The sequence below is a fragment of the Microcaecilia unicolor genome, chromosome 6 (assembly GCF_901765095.1).
Source record: "Microcaecilia unicolor chromosome 6, aMicUni1.1, whole genome shotgun sequence".
NCBI lineage: Eukaryota > Metazoa > Chordata > Amphibia > Gymnophiona > Siphonopidae > Microcaecilia > Microcaecilia unicolor.
The window spans coordinates 194,347,546-194,374,018 of record NC_044036.1 but is presented as its reverse complement, the minus strand read 5'-3'; the positions used below and the strand labels follow the sequence as shown (position 1 = coordinate 194,374,018).

At 45.8% G+C, this 26,473-nt stretch overlaps 1 protein-coding gene across 4 annotated transcripts in view; it reads right to left on the bottom strand.

Moving 5' to 3' along the window:
* The window catches only part of RAD54L2 (RAD54 like 2), a 430,539-nt gene that overhangs the window by 163,038 nt on the left and 241,028 nt on the right, over nucleotides 1–26,473 (bottom strand). For all 4 annotated transcript variants that reach the window (XM_030205506.1, XM_030205503.1, XM_030205505.1 and 1 more), the window contains exon 11: nucleotides 24,106–24,283. In XM_030205506.1, the coding sequence (XP_030061366.1) occupies nucleotides 24,106–24,283 (178 nt within the window). The remainder of the gene's footprint in view (nucleotides 1–24,105; nucleotides 24,284–26,473) is intronic.

The following is a 26,473-nucleotide window of genomic DNA, read 5'->3' as shown; positions in this document are numbered from 1 at the left end:
CTTGTGGAAAGAGTTTCTATTTCTACTGCTTTTCTATTTTCTTATAAAATTATGTTGTAAATTTTTGGAAATCAATAAAAAATATTTATATTCCTAGAACCAATAATCATTAATTGCCTTTTTATCCATTTCTTGCTGCACAGTATCCAAACTCTCAAAATAATATCACGTCACCTATCCCAGAATGTTGACGTGATGACAGTATACATAGTAACATAGCAAATGACGGCAGATAAAGACCTGTACAGTCCATCCAGTCTGCCAACAAGATAAACTAATTTACATGGTATGTGATACTTTATATGTATACCCAAGTTTGATTTGTCCTTGCAATTCTCAGGGCACAGACCGTAGAAGTCTGCCCAGCCCTGTTCTTGTACTAAGTTCTGGAGCTAAAGTCGAAGCCCCTTAAAATTTACACTCCAGTCCATCCCTATCTATTCAGTCACAATCAGGGCATAGACCATAGAAGTCTGCCCAGCTCTCATTTTGTTTCCCCAATTACCGACGTCACCACCCAATCTCCGCTAAGATTCCGTGGAACCATTCCTTCTAAACAGGATTCCTTTGTGTTTATCCCACACAGGTTTGAATTCCATTACCATTTTCATCTCCACCACCTCCCGCGTCTCCAGAAAAGGTTCATTTTTCATACTCAGTATGAGATACAGTATTTGGAATGTCTGTCAAAACCTTATTTTTTCCTGTTATTTAAAAGAAAAAATACAAAAAAACTGTTACTGGGCTGCCAAAGTATAGTGCATAGGAAAGGGAATAAGGGCTTTGTGGCCACATCAGGAGTAAGAGGAATTATTGTGAAAGAGCCTGCCTCCTATTCTATACAGAGAATCTATACCAATATTACAACATTGCTGTACCACGGACCACAATCCTAAGAGAATTATAGAAAAAGAAGAGGTTATGAACGCCTGGAACATTCCCATTAGAGTCAATAATCTTGATGCAAGAAATCTGGACATCATGGTAAAGGAAAGAAATTTTTGAAAGACAGTGATTATACAGGTTTCAGTTCCAAATGATTATTCTGTGAATCATATGGAGAGAGAATCTAAAACCAAAAAATGTGGCAGAAAAAAACTGAAATATTTCCCATAGTATCAGGAGCCACATGATGCAACTATTACAGCAAGTGTCAGCAGTAAATTTGAGAGATCGCGATCATATTCCATGTACGCTTCGGTTCAGTACTGTCGTGGTATGTGCTAAACAAACCTATACAGAGACCTTGCCTCCAAAATCTACTGTATGCATAGATTGCCCTCCTTCCTGCACTACAGAAAATTAACTATGTCTACCCCATGACCAAGACCTCAACTTTTAAAGGTCAAGGTTTGTCTTTTCCCTTTAGTATAATTTAGCAAGAAATATTAAGTCGCAGATATGTTATGGGTGTGAGAAGAGGGAGTTTAATATGTTAGTTAGTAAAACCAGGGAAATCTATGGTCAGTAAATCTACAAAGGGACTTGCATATGGTGATTAAATCTTTCTTGGTCTACCCACCTCTGCTATATAATCAGGGAAAGGAACAGAAAGCATTAGAAACACCTGAAGACTGAACAACATATTTATCCAAAGTGGAAGGCTGCTGGTTGGGAAAGAAGAGCTGTCTTAACATAATTATTAGTTGTTTACAAATAAATACGTCAACATTTGCTAGGAGACTGTAGCTGCTCTGTGGACTGGTCAAAAAGCCACTACACAGGTGGTCACCCAGCCAAGATGAGGGCCTGTGGAGACAGGGGTCGATGAACCACATTCGTGATTTCAGCATTATAAGCAAAGAAATAAAAGGAATAATCAGCATTTACTTGTGAACATGAATGCAGTGCTGGTCTCCCTGAGGCAACAGATATGAAATACAGACACGTTGGGGGCCGTGGAGAGAAGTTTTGAACTGGATACAGAACAAACATCTAACTCTCATAACATACCAAGATAAGTATCCATATTCTTAATGATAATTTATGAAGTATTTTTTTCACGGAGAGGGTGATGGATTTGTGGAATGCCCTCCCGCAGGAGGTGGTGGAAATGAAAACGGTAACGGAATTCAAACATGCGTGGGATAAACACAAAGGAATCCAGTTTAGAAGGAATGGTTCCTTGGAATCTTAGAAGAGATTGGGTGGTGACGCTGGTAACTGGGGAAACAAAACAGGCGCTGGGCAGACTTCTACGGTCTACGCCCTGATCGTGACTGAATAGATAGGGATGGGATGGAGTGTAAATTTTAAGGAGCTTCGATGTTAGCTTCAGAACTTAATACAAGAACAGTACTGGGCAGACTTCTACAGTCTGTGCCCTGAGAAAGGCAAGGACAAATCAAACTCGGGTATGCTTATGAAGTAACACATACCATATAAAATGAGTTTATCTTGTTGGGCAGACTGGATGGACCATACAGGCCTCTATCTGCCATCATTTACTATGTTACTATGAGCAGCCAATTGAAATACTTGGTTTTTGGAAAAACATTTTGAGTGTGCATTGGACATTTTACAGATATTTGTGTTTACTGCAATGATTAATAAGTCACAAAAGATGAATGAGCTTTGACACCTTGCAATGAAGACCATCTCTCATATTATGAGCACAAAATGTTTTTATGAAGTGATTTAGAAACAGTTTGTATGTTTAATATAAAGAGGAAAGGTCCCACTGAACTTTCTTTCTGAGAAGTTCTGAAAGAAGAGGACATTTCTCTGGTAAGTGAACACTATTTTGCTTTGTGCTTTGGCAACTTAAAGATTGGGGTTTAAAGGAGGAATTGTAGGTTAGTGATAGGCAAAATAAAAATATAAAAAAGCAAATTTTATCCACTAATCTCCATATTCTTTTCCCCTTAGTTTTAAAAACTTTGTACCATAGCATTAACAGATAGATTCTAGCAGGCACTGCAGGATCTAGTTTAGTATTAAGAGGAAATAAAAAGAAAGAGAGAGGGGGAGAAAGCAGGACCTAGTTTAGTATTAAGGGGGGAATAAAAAAAAAAGAGAGAGAGAGAATTATTAACTAGTTGCCCTGAGGGGCATAATCGAACGGGGCGCCCAAGTGTTCATGAGGGCGTCCTCGCAGGATGGCCCTGTAAAGGGGCGGGGAAACCCGTATTATCGAACCAAGATGGCCGTCCATCTTTCGTTTTGATAATATGGTCGGGGACGCCCAAATCTCAACATTTAGGTCGACCTTAGAGATGGTCGTCCCCGGTTTTCAGCCATAATGGAAACCAAGGAAGGCCATCTCAAAAACAACCAAATCCAAGCCCTTTGGTCGTGGGAGGAACCAGAATTCGTAGTGCACTGGTCCCTCTCACACGCCAGGACACCAACCGGGCACCCTAGATACCAACCGGGCAGCCTAGCATCCTTCTGGCCACGCCCGTCGCCTTGTCGCATTGTTTCTTCACCTTCAGATCCTCCGACACCAACACCCCAAGGTCTCTCTTGACTACCTGGTGCGAAGGTGGCGGACCTCACGTGTTACCTAGATAGGATTTTAGATAGTGCTGGGGAGGACTCAGCTGTCTTGGTACATGTGGGTACCAATGACATAGGAAAATGTGGGAGAGAGGTTCTGGAAGTCAAATTTATACTCTTAGGTAGAAAGCTCAAATCCAAAACCTCTAGGGTACCATTTTCTGAAATGCTACCCGTTCCAAACGCAAAGCCCAAGAGACAGGCAGAGCTCCGGAGTCTCAATGCATGGATGAGACGATGGTACAGGGAGGAGGGTTTTAGATTTGTTAGGAACTGTGCAACATTCTGGGAATGGGGGAGCATATTCCGAAAGGATGGGCTCCACCTTAACCATGGTGGGACCAGGCTGCTGGCATCGGCAGTTAAGAAGGAGATAGAGCAGCTTTTAAACTAGAAACAGGGGGAAGGCCGACAGTCGCTCAAAAGCGCATGGTTCGGGATAAGGTATCTTTCAAAGATATCACCAAAACAGGGAAGATAGGGTATCCTCATAGTGAGGTTGCAAAAGAGACCATAGTAGATCAGGTGTCCTTAAATAAAAATCAGACAAAAGTTTGCAAATTAATACTGTCAAGTACTGAGCATGATGTAAATAAGAACAACAAACAGTATGAAATGTCTCTATGCGAATGCCAGGAGCCTAAGAAATAAGATGGGAGAGTTAGAATATATTGCACTAAATGAAAAATTAGATATAATAGGCATCTCTGAGACCTGGTGGAAGGAGGATAACCAGTGGGACACTGTCATACTGGGGTACAAATTATATCGTAGTGATAGGGTGGATCTAATTAGTGGAGGGGTAGCACTGTATATTATCGAAAGCCTTGAATCAAATAGGCTGAAAATTCTGCAGGAAACAAAGCACTTCTTGGAATCACTGTGGATTGAAGTTCCATGTGTAAAGGGGAAAAGGATAGTGATACGAGTATACTACCATCTACCTGGACAGGATGAACAGACGGATGCAGAAATGTTAAAGAAAATTAGGAACGCAAACAAACTGGGCAACACAATAATAATGGGTATTATTATCCCGATATTGACTGGGTAAATGTAACCGGGGCACGCTAGGGAGGTAAAATTCCTTAATGAAATCAAGGACTGCTTTATGGAGCAGCTGGTACAGGAGACGATGAGAGAAGGAAAAATTCTAGACCAAGTCCTTAGTGGAGTGCATGATCTGGTGCTGGGGCCGCTTGATAACTGTCATCATAATATGATCGGACTGGATATTAGCCTTGAAGTATAAATAGGAAATCAAATACGTTAGCGTTTAACTTTAAAAAAGGAGACTATGATCCATCCCAGGGGTGGGGAGAGGCAAGGGGCTGCCGGCGTTGTGCAAGCAACTTGGCTTGCTGGATCCTTGGCGGGCCCTTCATCCCTCCACTAAAGATTACACTCATCAATCCAGGGTCCACCAATCTTGGTCGAGAACAGATTACATTCTACTTTCCCAGTCGTGGTTTTTTCAAGTTAAATCAGCCATTATTGGACCAATGGAGGTCTCAGACCACACCATGATCTGGTTAGATTTGGACCTGGGGATGGGGGGGGGGGACACCGCGAGGGAGAGGGTGGAGATTCTCTTCTTACATGTATCAGGACAACACTCTGCGGGATCATTTACAAAAACAGTGGCAACTTTATTAAGACACTAATTTAGACTCCTGTGAATCGCCAATAATATTTTGGGAGGCCTCTAAGGCAGTCCTAAGGAGCGAGGTGATAGCGTATATGTGTGCCCGATCGAAGCGCCTAGCGTCTGGCCTTTTGAAATTAAAAGAAGCATATAAGATTGCGAAACGGAAATATCTCACTAGCCCAACTCCAGATAACAAAGATCAGATGACTGCGGCCCTGATAGCTCTTAATTCCCTAATCCATGAAAAGGCCCGACAACAGCTGATGGTTAGGCGATTCAATTTTCAACGCTTTGGGAATTAAGTCGGGCAAGTTGATTGCAAGGGTAGCCAGGGCGCACGCACCCCGTCAATTTATAGCCTCGGTGATGAATCCTGTAGGAACTCGGGTCACTCGGCTATCTGATATCGTAGACACCTTTTACACCCACTTTAGAGATTTGTACTCTCCTAATAACAGGGTCCAGGGTCCCTCGACGTGGGATTATTTAGAAGACGCTGGCATGCCAAAACTCACTGTTGAAGTGCAACAGGCTTTGTCAGTGCCAATTCGGGCGCAAGAGGTACAAAAAGTGCTACGAGCTATGCCGCTGGGCTCGGCGCCGGGTGTTGATGGCTTTTCAAGCGAATATTATAAAATCCTGGCTCCACAAGTATGTGGACCCTTGATTGCATATTTTGATGCCATTGAAGAAAGAGGGTTCCTCTCCCAGGGGGAGAATGAAGTGCTACTCACAATAGTGCCCAAACCTGGAAAGCCCAAGGACCAAGTGGAGTCTTTCTGGCCTATATCCCTCATTAACGTTGACATAAAGATTTTGTCTCGGGTACTGGCAGATCGGCTGATGATACATATCCCCCGTCTGATAGGAGACCACCAAGTGGGGTTTGTCAAGGGGCGCCACTCCACTAAGCATGTGAGGCAAGTGCTCTTCGCGGTGGCCTATGGGCAGGCTTCGGGAGATCCAGTACTGATGGTCAGCCTGGACGCCGCCAAGGCATTTGATAAAGTTAATTGGGGTTACCTGTTCCAGGTTCTAGAGTATGTTGGAATTGGAGGGTGGTACCTGGAGGCGGTTAGGTCCCTTTACACTGATATGTCTGCCCGAGTATTGATCAATGGTGTCCGGTCTCCGGTGTTTCGGGTGGAACGGGGAACTAGGCAGGGGTGCCCGCTATCCCCCCTTTTATTCTTACTCTATCTGGAGCCTCTCCTGCGTCCAATATTATTAGATCCAGATATTCGAGGGGTAGAGTTGAGGGCGGGCTCTACAAAGGTATTGGCTTTTGCAGATGATATGTTTTTTACTCTGACTAGCCCGAACACATCAGTCCCTCGCCTAATAGAAGCTATAGATGAGTTTAGTTTTTTCTCTGGGTTGGAGTTGAACTTACACAAGTCGATGGCATTGCCTGTTCAACAGTCAATCCAGTCGGAGTGGGTGGGCCCTTTCCCATTCCAATGGGCCACGGGGGTAATCCAATACCTGGGGGTCTATGTTCCAGCTGATTTGACTCGCCTCCGTTTGGAGAATATTGGCCCTTTACAGAGGAAAACGAAAGAGCTTTTATAGGGATGGCAGGGGCTACCCCTCTCACTGTTAGGACGCATTGCACTATTCAACATGATCCTTTTCCCTAAGTGGACATATGTATTGCAGATGCTCCCCATTTTTCTGGGTGTAAGGGAAGAGCAGTGGTTACAGTGATCACTAAATTGTTTTCTATGGCAGGGCAAGAGAGCGCGCATAGGGCTAAAGAAAATTATGCGACTTCAAGACAAGGGTGGCCTGGGCCTTCTAGATTTGAAGCTTTTTTCAGTGGCGAGCTGTCTTCGCCATTTATCCAACTGGTTCAGGGCAAAGGAATTTTTTTCTTGCACGAATACAGAGATTTCTTTGATGGCGCCACTCAGCTTTGCCTACTGGCTCCAGGCCCCGTCAGATAGGTTGCCCTCCCTGGGTCCCTATAGTCATGTATTTCAGCCTCTGCGTAAAGCATGGCGATGGCTCAGTAAATTGTTGGGCTGGAGTAGAGAGTTTTCCCCATTACTTCCAATCGGGGGTAATTTGGCCTTTCCAGAGGGGGGGGGTGGGGGTCCTCCAGGTTGTTTCAAAGGTGGGCCGCTCGAGGGATTACCTATCTGTTTCAGATTCTAGGAGCAGGGGGCCACAAAACCATTCCAGTCCCTCTGTGAGGAATTTGGGTTAGAACAAAGAGACTTTTACGCTTATTTGCAACTTAGGCACTATGTGCGGACTTTGCCCTCCTGTCATTTGACCCAGACCATATGGGACACCTTAAATGACCTCTTGGGCCTTGAAGCACAACTCCAAATCCCACTGAGGTACTTTCACCGCCATCTCAGAGACTCGTTGGCACATAATGATTATACTGTAGTGCTGATTCAATGGAATCAAGAGCTACATTGGTGTCCTGACTCGGGCCAATTTGCGGCCTGCCTCAAATCAGTATACGACACGACCACTAATGCAGCTTGGTGGGAACTGCAATATAAGTTTGCTATGAGACTATATCACCTCACAGAGCCTTTAGAGCAACTTTGAGAGAAACTGATGACTGTCCCAAGTGTGTGTGTGGGGGGGGGGGGGGGGGGGGGGGGGGGGGGGGGGGCGGAGGCCACTTTGGGCCACATGTTTTGGTGCTGCAGGGTGGTTCGAGCTTTCTGGATGGAATTGGGCAGATGCATTGCTCTCATGTGGTCAGTGACGTGGACACCTACTCCTGGACAATTGTTTGATGTATTCAAGATTCGGGGTAAAGCACCTAAGGGACTCACAGCATTTTTGAAACGCACTGTGCTCATGGGGAAACGAGTTATCTTTCAATTGTGGCTGCAATCAGATGCACCCAGTGTGGCCAAGTGGAGAAGTGCCATGATGGAATGTTGCTCGCTGGAGAAACGGGAGGTGACAGATCTAGCCTCTGAGAAAGGAGAGCGTTTTTGCAGGATATGGCTTCCCTTTTGGGATACCCTGTCATCTGTCGCACGCAGTAGAATTTTGAACTGTTGAGGGGGGAAGGATTGGGGGGTAAGGGGGTGGGGAGGGGAAAGGGGGAGGGGGGAAAATTATTAAAAGTTGAACAGTGTTCAAGTCATTTGCTCTCAAGTGCTATAGGAACCATGTGTGGTGGAGGCTACTTAATGTTTCTGTTGGTTACTGTACAACTTGGTTGACCGTTCACCGTCTGCATATTCTTGATGATATTATGTTTATGTACTTTGCTGAAAATATTCTTGTATACTTGAGTTGATGTTCATCAATAAACATGATTTAAAAAAAAGAAAAAAGGAGACTATGATAAAATGAGAAGAACGGTGAGGCTGCGAGGGTCAAAAATTTACATCAGGTGTGGATGCTGTTCAAAAACACCATCCTGGAAGCCCAGGCCAAATATATTCCGCGTATTAAAAAAGGAAGACAGAAGAACAAACGACAGCCGGCATAGTTAAAAAGTGAGGTGAAGGAAGCTATTAGACCTAAAAGAAAATCCTTCAGAAAATGGAAGAAGGAACCGACTGAAAATAATAAGAAACAGCATAAGGAACGTCAAGTCAAATGCAAAGTGCTAATAAGGAAGGCTAAGAGGGACTTCAAAAAAAGATTGCGTTGGAGGCAAAAACACATAGTAAAATGGTTTTTTAGGTATAGTAAAAGCAGGAAGCCGGCAAAAGAATCGGTTGGACCGCTATATGACCGAGGAGTAAAAGGGGCGATCAGGGAAGACAAAGCCGTAGTGGAGAGATTAAATTAATTCTTTGCTTCGGTCTTCACCGAGGAAGATTTGGGTGTGATACCGGTGCCAGAAATGGTATTCGAAGCTGACGAGTCGGAGAAACTTAATGAATTCTCTGTAAACCTGGAGGATGTAATGGGGCAGTTCTACAAACTGAAGACTAGCAAATCTCCTGGACCGGATGGTATTCATCCCAGAGTACTGATAGAACTGAAAAATGAACTTGTGGAGTTATTGTTAGTAATATGTAATTTATCCTTAAAATCAAGCATGGTATTGGAAGACTGGAGGGTGGCCAATGTAACGCCAATTTTTTAAAAAGGTTCCAGAGGAGATCCAGGAAATTATAGACCTGTGAGTCTGATGTTGGTACCGAGCCAAATGGTAGAAACTATTATAAAGAACAAAATTACAGAGCATATTCAAAAGCATGGATTAATGAGACACAGTCAACATGGATTTAGTGAAGGAAAATCTTGCCTCACCAATCTACTACATTTCTTTGAAGGGGTGAACAAACGTGGACAAAGGTGAGCCTGTTGATACTGTGTATCTGGATTTTCAGAAGGCATTTGACAAAGTACCTCATGAAAGACTCCAGAGGAAATCGGAGAGTCATGGGATAGGAGGTAGTGTTCTATTGTGGATTAAAAACTGGTTAAAAGATAGAAAACAGAAAAGGGATTCCAAGATGGCGCTGTGAATAGACGCACCTGTGTTTGCTCCTGGAGGCTGCTGTGTTTGTGAGTTTCTCTTGGTGCCTCTGTAGCCTCGTTACCCATGGGGAAGCGGAGGGGGAAGGTAAAGGAATTTCCCTCGGTTCCTGTGACCTCCTCGACGATGAAACAAACAACCCTGCAAATTCCCAGGCAGCAACTGGGTCCTCAGGGAACTTCGACCCCCCACTGCAGCTCTCGGCCCTTCGGAGTCGATTGAGAGTGGAAACGGGGCTTCCTTGAGCCCTGTGGAGCGAATTGCACCTCCCCAGCCTGGAAGAGAGTTGCTGGCTGTTCAAACAGAGACAGATGCCGAAGTGGCTCAGCTGGTCCTGTCTGAGGGTGTGACTGCAGCAACAGAGATAGATTCTCAACTTCGGGAAACATTACTACAACAGGCTTCAAAGGTATTGCCTCAAGCTATTGTTTCCAAGTTAGCTCGGGCTGATAGTCTACCTCAATCTCCTCCTGTGGCTAGTGGAGTGATTAGACCAGCAATTGTGACGATGGAGTCACTATGGGACATGGTTTACAGTATCCAAACCTCTATGCAAACTACTTTAAAGCAGAATTCTTCTGATATTGAAGTTCTTTCTGAGGCTGCCCTGCTTCAAGCACAAGTGACTGCACAGCAAACCCAGAAATTGGAACGTTTGGGTATCATAATTCAAGAAATGGGATCTATAGAAACAGCTTTGGTTAAAGACAATAATTTCCTACATAAACGACTTGAATACCTTGAAAAGCAGACTAAAAGGCTTAACCTTAGGTTTCTTATTTTTCCCAAATCACCGTTAATTTCTCCTTTGGAGATGGTTAAAAAATATCTGGTGGACATCCTGTGAATGGACAAGGACTCACTCCCTCCCATTACACGGGCTTATTACATCGGGAGTACTGGAGTGGAGGTGGCAACCCCCCCCCCCCCCCCCCGTAATAGGGGAGGGAATGAATCTTACCTCATTCCTAGAAAGTTCATTAGAAATAGTTACTCAGAGGTTAACTCTGCTTGCCACTTTCGCGTTGGAGCCTGATAGGAATGCCGTTGAGACACTTACAAAATCTGTTTTTGGCCTCAAAGGTCCGTATCTTTCCAGATCTCTCACGGCCTACACAGATGAGACGAAGGGCCTTTTTGGAACTTCGCCCCAGGGTGGTGGCATTGGGAGCAAATTTTGTTTTGCGATTTCCTTGTTTTTGTAATGTGATGCTTGAGGGTAAACATTTTCAGTTTGTAGATCCAAAACAGTTGAAAGAGTTTATTGATGCAAGAGTTGATGTGAATATAGTAAACCTTCCCTAATTTAGCAGGCTGGGGTCTGAACCAGAGGAAGCATCTATTGATTATTAATTTTTGTATTTTTTTTTCTTTTTTAATTTCCTTAATCTTGGAATCAAATTTCTTTAACTTGTGGACAAATGGACTGTAAAGATATATACTTATTATTTTTGTTTCCTAATGTTAAATAATGCCGATTGCATATTCACTTTATGTGGTGATATATTGGAAAATTTAAATAAATAAATAAATACAAAGATAGAAAACAGAGAGTAGGGTTAAATGGTCAGTATTCTATATGGAGAAGGGTAGTTAGTGGGGTTCCCCAGCGGTCTATGCTGGGACTGCTGCTTTTTAACATAGTTATAAATGACCTAGAGATGGGAGCAGTTATAAATGACCTAGAGATGGGAGCAACTAGTGAAGTAATTACATTTGCTGATGACACAAAGTTATTCAAAGTCGTTAAATCGCAGGAGGACTGTGAAAAATTACAAGAGGACCTTACAAGACTGGGCGTCTAAATGGCAGATGACGTTTAATGTGAGCAAGTGCAAAGTGATGCATGTGGGAAACAGGAACCTGAATTATAGCTATGTCATGCACGATTCCACGTTAGACCAAGAAAGGGATCTAGGTGTCCTCATTGATACGTTGAAACCTTCTGCTCTGTGTGCTGCTGGGGCTAAGAAAGCAAATAGAATGTAAGGTATTATTAGGAAAGGAATGGAAAACAAAAATGAGGATGTTATAATGCCTTTGTATTGCACCATGGTGCGACCACACCTCGTATATTGTGTTCAATTCTAGTCACCGAATCTCAAAAAAGATATAGTGGAATTAGAAAAGGTGCAGAGAAGGGCGATGAAAATGATAAAGGGGATGGGACGACTTCCCTATGAGGAAAGACTAAAGTGGCTAGGGCTCTTCAGTTTTGAGAAAAGGCGGCTGAGGAGAGATATGATAGAGGTCTACAAAATAATGAGTGGAGTGGAACGGGTAGATGTGAAACGTCTGTTTACGCTTTCCAAAAATACTAGGACTAGGGGGCATGCGATGAAGCTACAATGTAGTAAATTTAAAACAAATTGGAGAAAATTTTTCATCACTGAACGTGTAATTACTCTGGAATTCGTTGCCAGAGAATGTGGTAAAGGCGGATAGCTTAGCGGAGTTTAAAAAAGGTTTGGACGGCTTCCTAAAGAAAAAGGCCATAGACCATTATTAAATGGACTTGGGAAAAATCCACTATTTCTGGGATAAGCAGTATAGAATGTTTTGTACTCTTTGGGGATCTTGCCAGGTATTTGTGACCTGTTTTTTTTTTAGATTTATTAAAACTCAAACACAACAGTAAAAAGTACAAACATGTCCATAGGGTACCACAATAAAACTGCACAAGTCAAAAAAGCAAGAAAAAGCCTATAACAACTTCTATACATTTTTAGGGATTCCCCTCCCCTTTCCTCCCTGTACGTATACAACCAACAGATTACCACCCCCTAACACCCTCAAGTCCTGTAGTAAGTAGAGTGAGTGATGCACAGAGCACAAAGAACAAAAAAAAAAGGAAAACACAATGTCCAAAAGAAGAGTCTTCACCACTTAAATGGAGCTGGATGCCAAATAACGGGTCCCAGATCTTTCCCATTTAGACAGGGAACAATTCTTAACTGCCATTAAGCGTTTCATATCACAAATATACCATAACTTTGTAATCCATTTAACCAAGGAGGGCACACTGTGTTGTTTCCATTGGCTTGCCAAATTCAATCTTGTAGCATGAAAGGCTTGGCGGACCAGTAAAGATTGTGGATGAGTAAGGCTCACCGGTTTCTTGCCAAGAAAAAAATAGCAGAGTGCCACTGAACGGGGCAACCAATCCAATGTTACAGACATCCCTGGACGGCTTTCCAATATGCTCTGGCATCCGGGTAAGTCCACCAAATATGCCCCATAGTACCCAACTCAATACATACCCTCCAACAAGTAGAAGAGACTCCTGGAAACATATGATGCAATCTGACTGGAGTAAGATACCAGCGATATACAACCTTGAACGCATTTTCCTTGACAGATAGAGCCAAAGAAGATTTCAACAAAACTTTTCCAATAACCTTCCAATCATCTTCAGCGATGGAGACACCCAGTTCATTCTATGAAGAGTATAGGACAGGGAATGAGCCCAAGAATTTATAAAAACAGGTGATGAGACCTCTAGTGCCCTTAGAATCTTTACAGAGGTCCTCCAAAAGAGAGTCCTCACGGATAATCCACTGTTTATTACCAGGAGCGGGCAAAAAATGCATATGCCTATACCCAGCTTCAACATCAGAGGAAGGAAGCTGATAATCTTCAGACAGAGAGGAAAAGAAATTATCTGGACATCGTCATAAAGTTGCCCCCAAGTAGTTAAATCCAGTGAAGCTGAATAAGAGTAAACTGCAGTCCCCACCCCTGGAGGAAACATGGGATTGTGAGCAATCAGTACTTGTCAGGTCAATGGGGAGTCATGCTTAAGGAAAAGAGAATCCCAATAATAAAAAGTTGCATATACAGAGAGTGATAAATCAGATGCTAAATGACAGAATTTACGAGGCAGCCAGATAAGATGCTTCAACCGAGAACCCACCATCGTTTGTTCAAGATGAACCCACAATTTATGAGGGCAATCCTGAAACCACTCGAGCGCGGCCCAAGTCTGGGCTGCACGATAGTACCACAGAATGATAGGGACACCCAGAGCCCCCCCTTCCACTTATCCTTGGTAAAGAAAGGAACTGAAAAGATAGTGGCATGCTGGATGTATCTATGAGTGGCCTAGTGGTTAGGGTGGTGGACTTTGGTCCTGGGGAACTGAGGAACTGAGTTCAATTCCCACTTCAGGCACAGGCAGCTCCTTGTGACTTTGGGCAAGTCACTTAACCCTCCATTGCCCCATGTAAGCTGCATTGAGCCTGCCATGAGTGGGAAAGCACGGAGTACAAGTGTAACAAAAAAAAAACAAAACACATTATCCCTATCCCCTCTTTTAAGTATCTTGGAATCATTATTGATTTGACATTGTCTTTCTCAGATCTCCCATGTAATAAGAACTTTTTTTTTCTTGAATAGATTAATATCAATTTGATTGATTCTGATTCTCTTTCCTCTCTGTTTTATGCCTATATTCATTCAAGATACGATTTGCATTATCTATGCTAGCTTAACTAAATCCAACCTTAAGCATCTTCAAACCTTACAAAATACTGCTGCACATATCATCTGTCAGGCAAAGCATTACTATCATGCCTCACCGCTCCTTGTCCGAATCCACTGGTTACCGATCAAATTTAGAATTAAATTTAAAATCCTTACTTTGACCCATAAGGTTCTCTACAGTAATACTCCTGCCTACCTTGCTTCCCTAATAATTCCATATAATTCCTTTTGGACTCTTTGTTCCTTGAATGATAACAGATTGGTTCTTCCTCATCCTCTATCTCATCTGACCACAACACACTCTTGTATTTATCATCAACCGAAATGGCAAACGCCTTTACGGTACTTTGTAAGCCACATTGAGCCTGCAGATAGGTGGGAAAATGTGGGGTATAAATGTAATAAATAAATAAATCCTTCCAAAGCAAGGTGGAAATCCACAAGGTCTAGTGCTTTCTACTTTCTTTCACCCACATTATGTAATTCTCTTCTGTAAAATCTCTGGTTGAAAACTTCCTACACTTCATTTTGCACTTCTCTGAAGGCCTATTTCATTCAATTAGCATTCCATACATGACTGCAGACTGTTCCTACAATGGAAGAGATGGCCCTTAGACCAGATTAGATTGCTGTACGTGTGCTGAGCACATGCTCTATTGTATGTGTGTCTACTTTATATGAATTACTTAATTTTTAGCATTAATGTGTTTTATTGTGTGTGTAGGCTTGGATATCTGGTCTTTCTTACTTACATTTACCACTACCCTCTGTCTCCTTCCGTTCAACCAATTTTTAACCCAGTCAGTCACTCTAAGTCCCATACCAAGGGTACTCAGTTTATTTATAAGTTGCCTGTGTGGAACCGTGTTGAAGGCTTTGCTGAAATCTAAGTACACCACATCTAGCGCCCTTCCCAAGTCCAACTGTTTGGTCATCCAGTCAAACAAATCAATCAGATTCGTCTGGCAAAACCTGCCTCTAGTGAAGCCATGCTGCCTCGGGTTCTGCATTCCATTCAGTTCAAGAAACCTCACAATCCTCCATTTTAGAAGCGTTTCCATTAGTTTACTCACCACCGAGGTCAGACTGACTGGTCTGTAATTCCCAAACTCCTCCTTACTATCACTCTTGTGCAAAGAGACCACATCTGCTCTTCTCCAGATGGTCGAACTGACCATGAATCTTTGTTCCAATGAACAATATGTAGGAGGAGCCATTCTTGTCTAAATTCAAGTCTGAGGACAGTTCAAGATTCTCCTACTTACCTACAAATGCACTCGATCTGCAGCCCCTCATTACCTCTCTACCCTCATCTCCCCTTACGTTCCTACCCGAAACCTCCGCTCACAGGTCAAATCCCTCCTCTCAGTACCCTTCTCCACCACCGCCAACTCCAGGCTCCGCCCTTTCTGCCTCGCCTCACCCTATGCTTGGAATACTCCCTGAGCCCATACGTCAAGCCCCATCCCTGCCCATCTTCAAATCCTTACTTAAAGCCCACCTCTTTGATGTCGCCTTCAGCACATAACCATTATACCTCCATTGAGGAAATCTAGACTACCCCAACTTGGCATTTCGTCCTTTAGATTGTAAGCTCCTTTCAGCAGGGACTGTCCTTCTTTGTTAACTGTACAGCGCTGCGTAACCCTAGTAGTGCTCTAGAAATGTTAAGTAGTAGTAGTAGTACTCCAGTCCTCCAGGACCACTCCAGGAAGCATTGAAGAGGTCAGTCAGCGGAGCCACGAGAATTTTTCAGAGTTCCTTGAGCACCCTCGGATGTATCCCATCAGGCCCCATCGTTTTGTCCACTTTTAGTTATGACCCTGTATGGCTACTCTTATGTTCTTAGGCCTTCTCAACATCAAGACTGAGAAGGCATAAGGGGTAACCCTCCCTCCAGGATCAATATATTAAGCACACCATTTTGTCTGGCACCGACTTCAGGCTCACCAGTCTAATTTCCCAGATGACCTCTGGAACCCTTTTTAAAAATTGGCGTTTACACTAGCCACCATCTTATCTGGAATGAAAGGGCACAGGATGAAGTTAAGAGAAAATAGGCTGAGTAGGAATCTAAGAAAATACTCTTTCACGGAAAGGGCAGTGGATGCGTGGAATGGCCTTCCGGTGGAGGTTGTGGAGACAAAGACTGTGTCAAAATTCAAAATAGCATGGGACAAGCACGTGGGATCCCTTGGGAAAAGGAGGAGTTAGTGGTTACTGAGGATGGGCAGACTGGATGGGCCATTTGGCCCTTATCTGCTGTCATGTTTCTATGTTTCTATACTCCCACTTACAGCTCCTCAAACATAGCTGATCTAAAATTCCCCCTAACTTGCTCCCTCCTTTCTTGTTGTTCCCCTCAAGCTCCACCTAACTGCTCTTCCTCCCCACCCCAAAAAAAAAAAAAAAATACTATTGCTGGGAGAAAAGCTGCAGCTTTTTGGTATTCTCAAAACCATTTATCCTATTTTCCCCCTCCCTCCCAGAATCACTCCTCTCTATCCCTTCCTATCTGTACCTCCCAACTACCCCATATAGACAGTCCCTTCCATGAAACCAAGACATCACCAACACTAGGGTTAAACCCACTCCCTTTACTACCTGCTTCCACTGGATTCCCTCAACTGATTGAAAATAACTTTCATTGCCCCCTAACCCCCCACCCAACTCTACCCAAAACAACCCACCAGCCAGAGCAATGGCTCCACCCACCTTAATCCCCATATCCACATCTCGTAAGACCCACTCCACTACATCAACTCTCACACTTCTTCAAACATGTCCTTGAACCAACTGACCCCATTTAACGGTGTTCCAACTTAAGAATCCAAAGAAAACTCCATCTCATAAATGCCACCCAACTTAGTCTTCATAGAACAGATCAAATGTGCTTCAAGGTAAAATTATGTATCATACCTGATAATTTTCTTTCCATTAATCATAGCTGATCAATCCATAGACTGGTGGGTTGTGTCCATCTACCAGCAGGTGGAGATAGAGAGCAATCCTTTTGCCTCCCTATATGTGATCATGTGCTGCCGGAAACTCCTCAGTATGTCGATATGAAAGCTCCATCCACAGGACTCAGCACTTAGAGAATTACACCCACAAAGGGACACTCTGCCCAGCTCACCACCGCCGAAACGGGGGAGGGGAATCAACCCAGCTCATCCCCACACAAGTGGGGGAGGGGAATCCGTCCAGCTCATCCCCGCGGAGCGGGGGAGGGACACCACACCCGCCGATGCGGGGGGATCTGGCTTATTCTGCGACCGCAACCGCGGGAGTAGCTGGCTGACCCTAACACCGCCGAAGCGGGAGGGATACAATGCTACCCTACTGCCGCACGAAGCGGGAGGGAGCGCTGGCAGAATTTAGGTCTCAATCCAGCCCCGTAAAATGGAGGGGAGAGGAATGCAGCAGCTCACTGTAACACAAAATCATCTCAACTCCAGAAGAATTCAATCGAAAAACTTGAACACGAAGATCCTCCTGAACAGGAACTGAAGACTAAACTTGAACCTGAAATGCAACCAGAATATAAACAGTACAGATATCTGGGAGGGGCTATGGACTGATCAGCTATGATTAATGGAAAGAAAATTATCAGGTATGATACATAATTTTACCTTCCATATCATGATGCTGATCAATCCATAGACTGGTGGGATGTACCGAAGCAGTACTCACTCAGGGCGGGACATTGAAATACCTGACCACAACACTGAAGCTCCAAACCGGGCCTCCGCCCGAGCAGCCACAGCCAAGCGGTAATGACGGGAGAAGGTAAAACCGATGCCCAAGTTGCCGCCTTACAAATCTCTTCCAAGGAGACGGACCCGGCCTCTGCCATCGAGGCCGCCTGTGCTCTAGTGGAGTGAGCCTTCAGCTGGATAGGCGGCATCTTCCCCGCAGCCACATAAGCCGCTGCAATGGTTTCCTTGACCCACCGTGCCACTGTAGGCTTGGATGCCTGCAGACCCTTACGAGGACCTGCAAACAGCACAAACAAATGATCCGACTTCCGTAAATCATTGGTCACTTCCAAGTATCTGAAGATGACTCGTCTCACATCTAGATATTTGAGAGCAGAGTACTCCTCTAGGTAGTCCTCCCTACAAAAGGAGGGAAGACAGAGCTGCTGATTCACATGGAAACGAGAAACAATCTTGGGCAGGAAGGAAGGCACCGTGCGAATAGACACTCCTGCCTCCGTGAACTGCAGAAAGGGCTCTTGACATGATAGCGCCTGGAGCTCGGAAACTCGTCTGGCTGAAGTGATAGCCACCAAAAAGACTGCTTTCAACGTCAGATCTTTCAGAGATGCCAAAAGGGTTAAAAAGGCGGCTTCTGCAAGGCTCTTAGCACTAGATTGAGATTCCACGGAGGCACCACCGAGCGCAGAGGAGGGCGTAGGTGATTAACTCCCTTGAGAAAGCGCACCACATCTGGCTGCGAGGTGAGGGAAGCAACCTTCAGGCGACCCCTGAAGCAAGCCAGAGCCGCTACCTGGACCTTAAGGGAACTGAGCGACAGGCCTTTCTCCAGACCTTCTTGCAGGAACGCCAACACTGAAGAAATTGGAGCAGTGAAGGGAGAAAGAGAGCCTGCCTCACACCATGATGCAAAGGTACGCCAAACCCTGGCGTAAGCAGTAGAAGTAGAGTGCTTCCTCGCTCTCAGCATAGTGGTGATGACCTTATCTGAGAAGCCCTTCTTCCTCAGCCGCTTCCGCTCAATAGCCAGGCCATAAGACCAAAGGGGGAGGGATCCTCCATCACCACAGGACCCTGATGCAACAGGCCCTGCTCCGCTGGCAGCCGCAGAGGGCCGTCCACTGAGAGCCTGATCAAGTCCACATACCAGGGACGTCTGGGCCAGTCCGGACCCACCAGGATTATCCGGCACGGATACTTTGCCACCCGGCCTAGCACCCTGCCCAACATGGGCCAGGGTGGGAACACATAGAGGAGCTCCTGTGTCGGCCACTGTTGGAGAAGAGCATCTACTCCCAGAGATCGAGGGTCCCGTCCTCTGCTGAAAAAGCGTGGCACTTGGCAATTGGCCGATGACGCCATCAGATCTAGGCTTGGCTGGCCCCAGCGCTTCGTGATGTCCAAGAACGCCTGAGCAGATAGCTGCCACTCTCCGGGATCCAAGGTATGGCGACTGAGAAAGTCCGCCTTGACATTCATGACTCCCGCAATGTGGGCCGCCGACAGCCTTTCCAGGTTCGCTTCCTCCCACTGGCATAGCTTCATGGCCTCCTTGGCTAGAGGGGCGCTCTTGTTACCTCCCTGGCGATTGACATAGGCCACAGCCGTGGCATTGTCCAACAAGACCAGTACTGGCTTCGCCGCCAGTACCGGGAGAAACTCCAAAAGCACCAACCGAATGGCTCTGAGTTCCAGGAGGTTGATAGACCACTTTGCCTCTGCAGGAGACCAGAGCCCCTGTGCTGTCCTTCCCAAGCAGTGGGCTCCCCAGCCCGTCAAAGAGGCGTCCGTCGTGACGACAACCCACTCCAGGGTGAAAAGAGGCATTCCTGTGGACAGCTTGTCTGGCCTCAGCCACCAGCTCAGCGTCTTGCGCACCGCTGGATCCAAGGGAAGGCGCATAGCGTAAACCTCCAACACTGGAGTCCATCGCTGCAGTAGAGAGTGCTGTAGAGGTCTCATATGGACCCTGGCCCAGGGCACTACTTCCATCGTGGCCGTCATAGAGCCCAACACCTGCACATAGTCCCAAGCCCAAAGAGGAGAGGCTACTAGGAACTGGTCCACCTGAGCCTGAAGCTTGACAATCCGATTGTCTGGCAGGAACACTCTGCCCACTTGGGTGTCGAAACGAACTCCCAGATACTCCAGGGACTGAGTCAGGCAGGTTGATGATCCACCCCAGGGAGCTCAAAAGAGCAATCACCCGGTCTAAAGCTCTGCCGCACTCTGCATAAGAGGGGGCTCGGATCAACCAGTCGTCCAGATAAGGATTGACTTGTACTCCTTCCTTTCGTAGGAAGGCCGCGATGACCACCATTACTTTGGAGAAGGTCCGCGGAGCCGTAGCCAACCCGAACGGGAGGGCTCTGAACTGGAAGTGTCGGCCCAGGACTGCAAAACGCAGAAAGCGTTGATGAGGAGGCCAGATGGGAATATGCAAGTAAGCTTCCTTGATGTCCAAGGATGCCAGGAACTCCCCTGCCTTCACTGCCGCTATAACAGAGTGGAGCGTCTCCATTCGGAAGTGTCGAACTTTCAAGGCCCAATTGACCCCTTTGAGGTCGAGGATAGGCCGTACAGAACCTCCTTTCTTTGGTACCACAAAGTAAATGGAGTAACGTCCCTTGCCAAGCTGATCTTCTGGCACCGGAACGACCGCACCCAGGCGGATCAGATTGTCCAAAGTCTGCTGCACTGCCACAGCTTTGACCGGAGACTTGCAGGGAGAGTGCAAAAACCCGTCTCTTAAGGGTTGGCAGAACTCTAGCTTGTAGCCGTCTCTGATGACTTCCAGCACCCAAGCGTCTGAAGTTACCCTGGTCCACTCGCCCAGAAACGAGGACAGGCGTCCTCCAATCTGCTCTGAGCCAAGGACCAGGGCCCCGTCATTGGGTACGAGACCCTGGGGGAGGACCAGAGGACGCACCTCCGGGACGGCGGTCTCTGCGAAAGGAATGCTGCTTGGGGGAGAAGTTCCTTTTGAAGGAAGAGGGGGCAGAGGAGCCCGACTTGCCCGGGCGATACCGACGGTCTTCCTGAAACCATCCTTTGGAGGAACCGGGGCAGGCACCACTGGCCCGAACCCTGACCTCTGGTAACCTCTTGCCCTTAGACGTGCCGAGATCGGTCACAATCTTGTCCAGCTCAACCCCAAAGAGCAGCTTGCCTTTAAAAGGCAACTTAGCCAGGCGAGACTTAGAGGCGTGGTCAGCAGACCAATGCTTCAGCCAAAGCCAGCGCCGTGCAGAGACTGTCTGAGCCATACCTTTAGCCGAGGCTTTAAAGACATCATACAGCAAGTCTGCCAAGTAGGCCAAGCCCGATTCCAGGGCCGGCCAATCAGCCCTCAAGGAAAGATCCGAGGGGGAAGCCCGCTGCACAATTGTCAGGCACGCCCTGGCCACATAGGAGCCGCAAACTGAGGCCTGCAAACTTAAAGCAGCCGCCTTGAAGGATGACTTTAAAGCCGCCTCTAATCTTCTGTTTTTGGCGTCCTTCAGGGCCGTGCCACCTTCCACCGGCAACGCCATTTTCTTAGTCACCGCAGTGATTAAAGAATCCACGGTAGGCCAAAGAAAGGCCTCCCGATCACCTTCAGGCAGAGGATAGAGGCGGGACATAGCCCTAGCCACTTTAAGGCTCGCTTCTGGGAAATCCCATTGAGCCGAAATCAAGGTGTGCATGGCTTCATGCACGTGGAAGGTTCTACGCGGGCGCTTCGTCCCCAGCATAATGGCAGAGCCAGCAGAGGCTGAGGGAGAGACGTCCTCCGGAAAGGAAATCTTCAAAATGCTCATGGCCTGCACTAACAGGTTGGGCAAATCCTCTGAGCGAAAGATCCGCGCTGTAGAGGGGTCATCCGCTCCATCCGAGCGGGAATCCGTCTCCTCCAAGGAATCCCCAAAGGACCGTTGGGAGAACTCAGATTCGCTGCCCTCATCTACATCAGAGGAGACAGAGTCCTCTAGGGCCTGGAAATCCACCCGAGGGCGTTTGCTTCCGGAGGCCTCAACCCCTTTATCAGACAGGGGAGCAGGCGCAGCGTTTTGCATAAGAAAAGCCTGATGCAGCAGCAAAATGAACTCAGGGGAGAAACCCCCCAGACTGTGCACTTCTGCAGCCTGGGCCACGGCCCTAGACGCACCCTCAACCGGCGCTCGCAAGAGCGGGGGAGAAACATGCTGCGCATCCAACATGGCGTCCGGCGTGAAACTCCAAGAAGGAGCCGCGCGGGAAGAACGGCGCTTAACTTTTGCCGCTTTCTTGCCGTCGCCCGAATCAAGGGCGACCATAGCATTAACGTCTCCCACCTCGAGGGTGGCCCAAGAAGAAGCCATCCGAGCAGAGTGGCCGGCAAAAATGGAGGGGGCGAGCAGCGGGGGATGGGCGCTTATGGCGGGAAAAAGCGCCACACCGGAGGAAGAACCAGGACACTGACCGGACTCCAAACTGACGCTCAAAAAAGGCGATTCAGGCTTTGAAAACCCCCGCATTCCCGTTAGACGCGCCCATGCGGTCCAGGGAGCGATGCTTCGCGCCCTCGCCCTCCGACGCCATAAGCCACGTGGAGACCGATCGGGGAACCCCCTGCCCGCTACAAAAGGTAAAAATTACCTGCTTCTTGCTCCGAGCTGTAACGAACTGGTGTCCCAGTGAGCAGCTGCAATAAACGCTGATTTAAACGTTGAAATAAACGCCCTTAAAGGATGTTCAAAAAAATTTTTTTTTTTTTAACGGAGCCAGCAGGAGGGGGGAGAAAAGGAGGGACCTGGCGCCACCAGGTTTGCACTTGCTCAAGAAGAGCCCTCAACCCCAGGTACTCAACAAAGTCTAAGAGAATTAGGCTTGGAGACCTAGCCAGAGCTGCTGCTGTGTGTGACCACCACCTGCTGAGATAGAGAACATACTGAGGAGTTTCCGGCAGCACATGACCACATACAGGGAGGCAAAAGGATTGCTCTCTATCTCCACCTGCTGGTAGATGGACACAACCCACCAGTCTATGGATTGATCAGCATGATGATATGGAAAGACATTATAGACTCCCTTAGTGCCCCTGAGAAGGTAACTTTTCTTCCCATTTATTCTCCACCTCCCCTGCTTGCTAGCACGTTACTAAAAAAACAAACAAAAAAACAGCAGTACAGAGCAATCTCACATGTAGGCAGCACGTAAAGCAAAGTCTTTTACATAGAGACGGAAGCTCCCAGCATCTCAATCTCTAAAAGATCTTCCGTGCCATATATGCTACTAGGAAACATTTTAAGTTCATCATAATTATTTGCAGTAGTGTTTACCACTCGCTCCAAGGGCTTGTTCAGAAATTTCCCTTGTCCTCTAAATACCTGAGACCATGCCGTCCCTGTCCTACAACAAGGCAAGGTCCAAAAGAAGAGAAAGAAAGAATATTTTTTTTAAAAATCCATAATCTGTGAAAATCTAAACAGAACAGCTGGGGTCTCATATCACAGGCTCTCTCAAAGGACTGTCCATACTCCTTTGCTTTCAGATAGTCCACAAAAGTGTATGTGTCTCCTCCATGGAACACTCACAGTTTTGCAAGATTATCTTTTATGGAGTAAAGGGTATAAACTCTTTTCTCTGATCCAACGTTTGGGTAGAATAATCCTGAAAACAAAGTACCTAGTGATTTTCATATTCCATCCACTTTCTGGATCTTAAAGCTTGCAATATTTCCGCAGTTGTAGAATCACCACTCTAGTCTACAGGTCAGGTGTCCATGGGCCAACGCAATGGGCTCTTTCAATGCATAGTGGTCCGACAGTACTTTTCAGCTGCAAAGGCCTCTCCAACCAGGTTTCCAAAACCCTTGGGCTCTAAGTTGGTCTCTGGGATACCGATTAACTGGAGATTTATCCTCCAGGACCTATTCTCTATGTTATCCTACTTGCTTTCCACCTGAGTCAAATCGGGCTTTCAAGTTAGCCTGCTCTTTCAGTTGGTGAAAATCTTTGTGCCCAAAGTTGGGTGTGGATCCCAGCGCTATGCGCTGTTCTATAAATGGCACCCAACTTAGAGTACCATTTATGGAATACTGCTCAACGCTCATTTTTTTCAGTGCCCAACTTTCGGCACCATTTACAGAATTCAGGACTATACATGTAAAAATACAGTAGTTGACTTTTCCATTTAGAGATACAACAAATACAAAATAAACTTGAAAATTAAAGGGACAGCAAAGATACCCACCCAATTGCATCACTGTACAGATAACAAATAACCCAACCACCACCCATCTTAAGGTACTCTGCCATGATCCCCACCTTACAGCAGACACAGAAGGCCTTGAGGGGATTCAGCCCCAGCCAACCGCTATTGCCCGCATCCCGGAAGCGGTTCATAAACTCTGTGTAAAGAGCACGTTGGATCTTGGACAGCCGCACCAGAAGGACATGTTCCTCTTTTTCTGGCAGTTGGATCTTCAGCACAGTGTGGCCTCGCCTGTGAGCAAAGAAAATGGGAATGATGATGAAAAGAGAAGTGAGAGCATATTAAGAAAAACAAACCTAAATCAAGGGGGTAGGTGCATTGGGGGAAGTCTTTCAAAGTTTTATGTTGGTAAAGATGCATTTACTCATGTAAAAACTGCTTTTGAAAAGTGCCTGATCCCCATTAAATTAAAAGGGGTGGGGTTGTAGTAGGGAAAGTCAGTATGCACAAGGGTTTCATTTTGAAATTCCTGCAAGTACTTTCCACTGAAAAAGAAAGCAGTTTCTGGTCCCCAAACTTTCAAAGAGAAACATCACTGGGATTTTTTCTATGAAAATTTGCTTTCATGGTCACACAGGAGTGGGGAGATTTTGTCTTTGGAAAAAAATAAGACTCCATAAGCATAAATTACTTTACTAAAAAAAAAAAAAAAATCTACAAAATTAAAAACATAAGTACTAACCCCGGAAGAAATATCCCCTACATGTAGTAAAATATCCATAATCAATAATAAGGAGTGTGTTTTACTAAAGGGCTTAGCCCTTAACACATGGTTAGCATACAAGAACAGGCTACTGCTGAACCCATTAAAGTGTTTTGCAGTATTTTGCCTATTTACATGTGCTAATCAGCATGTTACCTATTTTTACAAAATATTTTTGAAAAGGGGGGTGTCATGGGTGGAGTGGGCATTCCCAACTTATTCAGCTAGCTTGTTATGATTAGCGTGTGCTAAGTAGAAAACACAGAGTTAACATGGGAACACCTAGTGCCTCCTAAATAGGAAGCAGTAAATGCTCTTGCATTAACTGTATGCGAGTGCCGCGCAATAATGACAGCAGCACAGTGCCTGCATTAAAATATTTTGTTTTAAAACCCCAAAAGTGCCGTGTTAAATCTGGGCTTAGCGAATGGGAAAGGCTCTTATGTGTTAAGCCCAGATTTTATCATACTTAAACCCTAAGGGGCTGATGATCAGAAGCAAACGCGGGCGCTACAGGCTATTAGCGCATACTAGTGCCCATGCTTGCTACCGCCTCAGGATCACAGACCCCAAGCACGTGAAAGAACGCACTCGCAGGCTCTGACCACAAGTAGCATGCAAGTGCATGCTAAACAGGTATCTTCTTATTCATCTCCAATGATCAGAGATAATAGCATGCTTAATTTTGATTGCTATTATCTCTGATCATAGGGGCAGTAAAGCCCCGCGCTGTTCCAGCGCTATTTTTAGAGTGCTGTTTGGAACAGCAAGGGGCTTTTGATCATCGGGCCGTAAGTAAATAAATGTACAGATAGCAGAACACTGCCAATTTTATATTCCTCTATCCCCAACCCCAACTTTGGGAACCCCATTGTAATTTTTAAAAAATAGCGCTTGCTCCAGTGCTAAATCCTCTTTCCATCCCCACAGCACTGCTTTGTAAAAACAAAGTACTGTGACCTCGCTGCATAAACTTCTTCCCATCCTGATCTGTAAAAGTAAGTCCCAGAACTGACATAGAGATCCCCACCCATCATGCCTATCTATAGTCATCTCCCTTCTGCTCCACTGCTGAGTTTACAATGATACTTTACTTTATTCAGATTTGATCTATTGCTTTACCCAACAAGAGGAACTAAGCAGTTTACAGGCTAAGTTCCTAATACTTCAGAAAGGAACTTCAAACGGCAGGACAGTAAAACATTGATACCCAGTTAAGTTAGAAAGTAATAGGAGGGAGAAGAGAGTAGAGAGGGTGGAGGGAAAGAGAAAAAGGGTAAGGGAGATAGAACAGTATGGGAGACGATCAGAGAACCTCTTCTAGCTGCAACCCGGGAAGGCCATTTCAAAGAGTCAGGTTTTGATGGCTGGTTTAAAGTGGGGGAGGATAGTTCCCTATGAATCCTCAAGGGGTGGGAGCAGCAAAATAGAAAGCAGGGTTCCTGGCATATTCAAACTAGGCTTGTCATGGTCCTGGGAGAACTAATCATTGGTCGTTGAAGGACCAAAAAGAGCAGCAGGGGTTAATATCAGCACTTGCACTGGAACAGGAGGGAGATGAACATGCCTCCTCTTGCCTAAGAGATGGTGGATGGTGATAGACTAGCAAGGAAGAGGGTGGATTGGGTGCTAAATAGAGAGTTTTTAAGTGATCTCTTCACCAGATCCAGATCACACTTTTACAAATGGGGCTGTCAGGGTGGAAAGTGATTTAAACA